The sequence below is a fragment of the Poecilia reticulata genome, linkage group LG19 (assembly GCF_000633615.1).
Source record: "Poecilia reticulata strain Guanapo linkage group LG19, Guppy_female_1.0+MT, whole genome shotgun sequence".
Classification (NCBI taxonomy): domain Eukaryota; kingdom Metazoa; phylum Chordata; class Actinopteri; order Cyprinodontiformes; family Poeciliidae; genus Poecilia; species Poecilia reticulata.
Window position 1 is genome coordinate 15,469,887 of NC_024349.1, and position 6,646 is coordinate 15,476,532.

Consider the following 6,646-nt stretch of genomic DNA (forward strand, 5'->3'; position numbering starts at 1 on the left):
TGCAAGTCTATTTAACATTTTGTCTCTTTACACAGACCCTGTCCTAACTGACCACGTCTCAAAATACATGCAGTTGCTACTGCAGTGAAACGAGCTTTAATAAAGTTTTTATAACATGTGAGACACCTTTYAGATTGGTCTTTTGTTTAGTTAAGCATAATTTTGCACTACTTTGTGTTAATCTATCATATAAAATACCACATTATTATTTGGGATATGAATAATTAAGAAGCTGTGAAGGTGCAGCAAAACAAACACACCTCTGTACAGATAACCGATATCTTTGCCTTTTTACTTCTTTTTACCTCTGTCTTTGTAGACAGAGAGCAGRAAARCTGGCTCTAAGCTGACAAGAGTTGTTAAGAAGACCCGGCATCTGCTAAGTGAAGTAAAACAGAAAGTTGGATGTTGACGTCGGGCTATCTGAGGTTGAACATGAACTAATCTCCTCAGAGGGGCTGCTGGTGTAAAGCGGATGTGTGTTTTATAAAGTGCTGCCAGTTGGGTACAGATAGGCAGGTTGCAGCACTGTTGGGTGAGCATTTTAGTTTTGATATTCATGTGACACACAGATTTGTTTGCTCAACAAGAATGTGCAATGCCTGAAAAAATTATTTTTTCAGTCATTATATTTTTATAAATACATAAATGAAATAAACATTTTTATTCTTAGAAGCAAAGGAGCAACAAACACAACTTCGGCACATGCATCTTTATGATTTCCAACGTGCAAAATAAATAAATACATAGGTAAAAATAGGAAGTGATCCTCGAAAACAGCTACTTCCCTTTAGTTGCCAAGCGTGCCAAACAATGATGAGCTAGTCCCCACACTTACGGTAGCTCAGTAGCCAAGGCAACCAGACGCGTAAATATGTGCAACTAGTCAATATTAGGGAATTCCTCACCACGGTCCAGGAGGTCAGTCGATGACGCAGCAGCGCGCGCAGGGCGTTGTTCTTCCATAATGAGACACTTTATAACAGAACGTCAGTGCTGGGAGCAATCTAGTCTGAGCTGGACTTTAAAGGACGGAGGAGAGTCGCTGTTGGACTCTATTGAGGGTAAACTCGTCTTCACTTCTTGCTTCTGCTTCTTTTTTTGGAATACAAGCCTTTCGCCTGTAGGTAAGTTCACTTTGCTTTCCCCTAAACTCGCTTTATTTCGGATGCACTCGCTCAGACTCAGGCGGAAGCGCGTGTTGCTCCTTACAGAAGCGCACGTAGATATGACTGAGCTGTCATCGGTAAAAAATCCCCCAGAAACCTTTTTCTTTTTAGCGTTGGAAACTTTTTTTTTTTTTAAATTGATTGTATTTCTACTACCTTCTTAGATTAACTCTCATTAACAGAAATACTCCAATTTTGATCCATGGAGTCATTACTCTCTTTAGGAAGGAAAAGAAAGTAGTGTAGTAAAAATGACGAGTCGCTTTTTGATTTATTCTATTTAAAGCAAAAATGTAATTGTTGAGAACAGCTTTAATTGTAATAATATTAAAATGTTTTTAAATAGCTAAAGGTGAAATGTAAGTGGTACTAATGTATCCACAGTGATTACATTTCTCTTGAAATTTAAGTAAAGGAAGGATGCAACCTTAAAGTCTCTCCCTATGCTGAAACACACACCCATATACTTAGACTCAGACGTCTTCAAACACACAGCCTCCCCATCCTGAGAGATCTGAATGCTCTGCTCTTTTATCTTCAGATAATCTGACAAGATGCTGATCCTTCTGCTCGGAATCATCTTCCTGCACATTTCTGCTSTCGTTCTCCTGTTTGTGTCAACAACTGTCAGTGTGAGTAAAACTTSTATTGTTCAGTCTTTTAAGACACCTTTGTGAATTTGCTGAAGAAATACATTAACACACTGTTAGTAAAATAATTGAACCTTACGACTGAGATGGGKTTTTTTCTGAATTATTTCCGCATGATACTCGAAAACAAAACTAAAATTAATATATGCAATATAATCTATACGATAATCTATACTGCTAACTAAATGGGTACAAAATATTGTTGGTATAAGATGGAAGAAAGAAAAGACGAAAGTGGCAAGTCATGGCTGCTTAAATATTGGTGAGCAGGTGATTTGACCCACATAGTTTATGTATTTATGTTTTTTTTTTTTTACTTTTTTGGCTACAGGTCAGCCATTTGCCAAACTGTAGAAACATACCATTTCATAYCAGTGTATAATGTTTCAAGAGGCAAATATTTTCCTAAATTATGATGATAGTCATAAAAATGTATAATCTAATTCTGGTATTTCCTGAAGGTGATATGACCAGATAATGTTTAGTCCTCTGTAATGTGCCCCATTTGAATGCCCGTCGCCCATCCAAATATGAAGCTTTAATCATCCAACCATCTTAGCTGTTGGTTTTCGTAAAACCACACAAGATAATCAGTGGCCACCGTTTTGGTTATCCTTTTTTCAAAAGTCTGTGGTGACACTCTTGAGAGTTGCAGGTATTCAAACATAACCAATCATTGTATTTGATTGCAGGTGTGGACAACAGGGGCAATGGGAAACTCAGACCTTTGGCTGAACTGTTCTACGGGCAGCGTAGCCTGYGACGGAGCATCAACTGGAGGTCAGACATCTGCATATTTTTCCAGCTTTTGCTGATTGTCTAGCTCTGTGGTAAAGTAAAAAAATAAAAAATAAAATCCTACTTTACTAAATATGTGGGTGTGTCACAGCGCCTCTGGGACTCTGGTGCCATCTAGGGYAGAGAATGCGGCAGTGCCTTTTGGAGATTGGCTCCCBCTGTATAAATAGTCATAGTGTGATGTCCGTAATAAGATCTAATGTTGGAGAGTAAGCATAGTGACAAGCGTGCAGGGAGCTGTGAATGATCTGGGTGGGGCTGCAGAGAGTATCCAAAGTTGTCCATGTCTGTGTGCTTGAGTTTGTGTGTGCAGGACTACAGGACATAGCATGTTGATGGAGGGGGCGACGGGGTTGCCTAGTGTCAGATTAGTGTGCCCAGTGTTGGTTTGCAGGGATCATATGGGCAATTTGAAACAGCAGCTGCAGTGTGGAGATATTTATGCACAGAGATTCTAGCTGGGGATTAAGGATAAATAGATTCTTCTTTAAAATATGATGTCATAAGATAACTGTTGCCACCACAAAGTTAGCAAAGTTACTGTAAGTTTTGCCCACGGTGTTGCAGCTGCAGTCCACTGATGTCATCCGTCTAGAATGAACCCTCTCGRCCAGTTTGTGTGTTTTGTCAGCCGAGCAGCGCCTGGGTGCTTTGCCTTGTAGTTTCATGGCGCACAGTGTTTGTTTGACTTGCTTTTATTGGTGGGGTGACGCAGAGTGTTTATTCARGAAGGAGTGAGTGTGTGCTGTTCCCGGGTTTGCTTTGCAGTGAGCTCGGCGGAGATGGGAGATAGGCCTTCTGAAGCTCTGCTGAGCCATCAGATTCAATCAGACGTTAATCGTAATCACGGTGGCCAAATTCGCGTTTTCGGCGGGGTTTCCTCAAACTTTGGAGTTCCTTCCTGTTGTTGCCATGGTTACAAACCTGTCGGCATGACATGAGAGTATGATGCATGCATGTTATCACATGCTTAGGGTGAGTTGCACATCTGCATAGCCAGAAAAARTTACTTCATACAGTTCACATGATCTAAAATTAGCTGTTGAGGAAGAACCTCCAGTGCCCTCTGAACACAAACAGTGAGCAAGAGCGAAAAATACCTTCCTGTTTAGAACACAGTGAGATTTGGCACAACGATCCTTGCTTTTCTGTGAACTCTAAGTTTTGCCTCTCGCCAGGAAATGGCCGATGTCACAGTTTCCTACCAGGAAAGGAAACGTAAGGAAGGCAAAGATGTGTGTTTATCAGAAGGAGCGTTGTATTATTGTTACTCTTGCGGCGTTATCACAAAATCAGACATCACATCTGAAAACGGGACGATTACRGTGAAATCCAGTCGGTGCTCTGGTGTCGGAGATTTACAGGGTTTCAGCTCTCACAGAGCTCCAGATGTTGAAACCACAGATTGTTACAGGAATTACATTTCACTTCCCATCCTACTTGCTCTTGATGAGCAGTAATGTATTATGCATCATGTGCTTTTCCATTGTTTTAAGTGCTCCTCCATTAAAACAACATCTTTKGACCACCTGGATATTTTAAACAAAGAATTTGAGCGCTTATGAAAACAATATTTATTTGAAATTCTGGAGCAAGATTTGACTTTAGGACTTTGTGACATAGGGCATGGGCTGGTACGAGATGTTCACAGTATGACCTTCAGATTTAAGGGAAAGATACTTAACATGATYCAAATGCTTACATTTAAACTGAAAAGCAACAATTATTCCTACTGCTACAAAAATAAATGTAACGTATTGATCAGTACAGCTATAATAGTGTCAACTATACCTTATCTTTAATGCTGTTATGATTTTGATACATACAAAAACATGTATAACACCCAGTAATTTTAGTACTTTTTTCCAAGTAAGAATATCTGATTTTCATTGTTAGTTTGGATTTAAATTTTACTCATATATTTCATAAAAGAGAAAAATGTGCTGYATTTTCTTTGAGTTTTCAATCCATCAAAAAATTAATAAACTATCTCCAATTAATCATCAAATCCTGTCGCTAATTTTTTATGTCATTTTTTTTAGTAAGCTAAAGGTTTCAAATACATGATATTTAGTTAAATATGTAGACAAAAAAGAAGGTTGGTTTCTTTTTGGGCATTTAAAACAGTGGTCACAAACTTCATTCCTCGAGGCCCTTAGTCCTGCAACTTTTGGATGCGTCCCTTGTCATAAACGCCTGAATGAAATGGCTAATCTGCCTCGCTAGCATGAAGTCAAGCTTTACAGAGCTCTGCTAGTGGTCAAATATTGGAGCCAGSTGTGTCGAAGAGAGACATCTAAAAGCTGCCGGACCTTGTTTCTTSAGGAATAGAGTTTGTAACTACTGATTTCAAGAATAAGTTAAAAATCAGATTTTTCAGTATTTGACCTGCCAATCACCAATCAGAGCCAATCAAGGGGAAAATTGGTCCAATCACTCGCTGATGAAAATCTAATTTACTCTTACACCTTCTCTGACATTTGATTCAAAGAACTGTAAACTGTAGGGACGCCATTACGGAAACTATTAGTGCTTTTGAAAGCGTCACTTTTGAAAACACTAAACACCTAATGACAACACAGGAACAAGCAGTAAAGGAAGAAATGAGCATCTGGGGATCTGCAGAGGCAGAAATACAGACTGGATTCCTGGAAGGCTGGGACAGGCAATAGAAACAAGCAGACAATTTAAATCTAAATGCTAAGGTAGACGATGCAAAAACAGCAGATGCTGTGTTCGTCATCAATGCAGGAGTCTAATGGGTTAATGGCCTCTTGCAGTGGAGGGCCTATCCGTAAAGATTGATCTGTTAGATTGAGTTTAAGGGCCTCCTGTGAGGGGTGCAGAGAGCTTTTAGAAACAGGATACCTGAGCTTCATTGTGCTGGATCCATTACAACATTCCCCGAAGTAAACATGACAAGGGCTTGGTGATTATGATCTGTTTTTAAAGATGCTTCAGCTGAGCTGAGACAAGGCCAGTCAAAGCACCTATTGATGTTTGTTTCCTGTTCTCATGCGTTCCTCCGGCTCATTTTTGTACATGTTATGCTCTGGCTRATGAATGCTGTGATGTGTTGTTGAGTGAACTCTTCTTTTCTCTCCYGTAGTGTGGATTCAGGTGGTCCAAGCTCTCATGATCCTCTCCATCATCTTCAGCTTCCTCTCTCTGTTACTCTTCTTCTGCCAGCTCTTCACTTTGCCGAAGGGCGGACGATTTATTCCCACTGGAATCTTCCAGATCCTGGCTAGTAAGTTTGGATCTATGTAATCCTTTAAAAAAAATAAAAATCCCTTCATAACAACACTAAAATCAGTACTCTGGATGAAAAAAACTATGAAAATAGTTTATTTTACGGAAAGATCATTAAACATGCAATAAGTGTTACAATAGAATGATTTAGTCTGATGCATATTAATGTGTTAAAATTATGCTTATGCTTAGCACACTGACTATGAAAATGATATTTAGAACTTTATTTGTAAACAAACATGAAAACAATTTGTCTCTTTCGTTCCACTTCAAAATTATGTATTCCTTTGTGTGGGTCCGTTTCAAGAACTTGTAAAATAAATGTACGTTTATGGTTGTAATGTCGCAAAATGTGGAAAAGATTAGGGATAGTTATCTTTTTTGCAATCCACTCTTAGTGTTGGGGGTCTTGTAGTGGGAAAAAAAAGCATAAGTTTTATTACAGTCAAGAAAATGCAATATTTCACTTCCTTCATACAAATGGAAAACATAGCAGCACTTCAGTAGAAAGTGCATGACTATAAAAAAAATTCGCCTACAAACACAGAGAAAGAGAGAGAGAGAGAGAGAGAATGCTCCGTTTATTATAATCTATTTTCAGAGAATCAAATTAAGACCCTGAGCCAGTTTCTAATGGTTTTCATGCACCACTTGTCTTTTGTACTCCATGCCCTTTGGACAAAGCAGCTCCACCACCACTTTGTTGTGTTGTCTCTTGGCAGCTCTGTTTGCAAAATGCCACTTTCCCACCACCCCCTTTTATAACATACCAGTACA

General features: G+C 39.1%; 1 protein-coding gene across 3 annotated transcripts; it reads left to right on the forward strand.

Moving 5' to 3' along the window:
• Positions 1-976: 976 nt before the first annotated feature.
• Positions 977-6,640, forward strand: pmp22b (peripheral myelin protein 22b). 3 transcript variants are annotated; one of them, XM_008437270.2, is made up of 4 exons: positions 977-1,064; positions 1,711-1,801; positions 2,512-2,599; positions 5,727-6,640. In XM_008437270.2, the coding sequence occupies exons 2-4, from the start codon at positions 1,724-1,726 to the stop codon at positions 5,885-5,887; spliced, it is 327 nt and encodes a 108-aa protein (XP_008435492.1). In that variant the 5' UTR covers positions 977-1,064; positions 1,711-1,723; the 3' UTR covers positions 5,888-6,640. The 3 variants fall into 3 exon arrangements, with proteins under 3 accessions (XP_008435492.1, XP_008435491.1, XP_008435490.1); XM_008437269.2 differs by having other exon boundaries at positions 1,005-1,123; XM_008437268.2 differs by having other exon boundaries at positions 1,009-1,127.
• Positions 6,641-6,646: the final 6 nt, after the last annotated feature.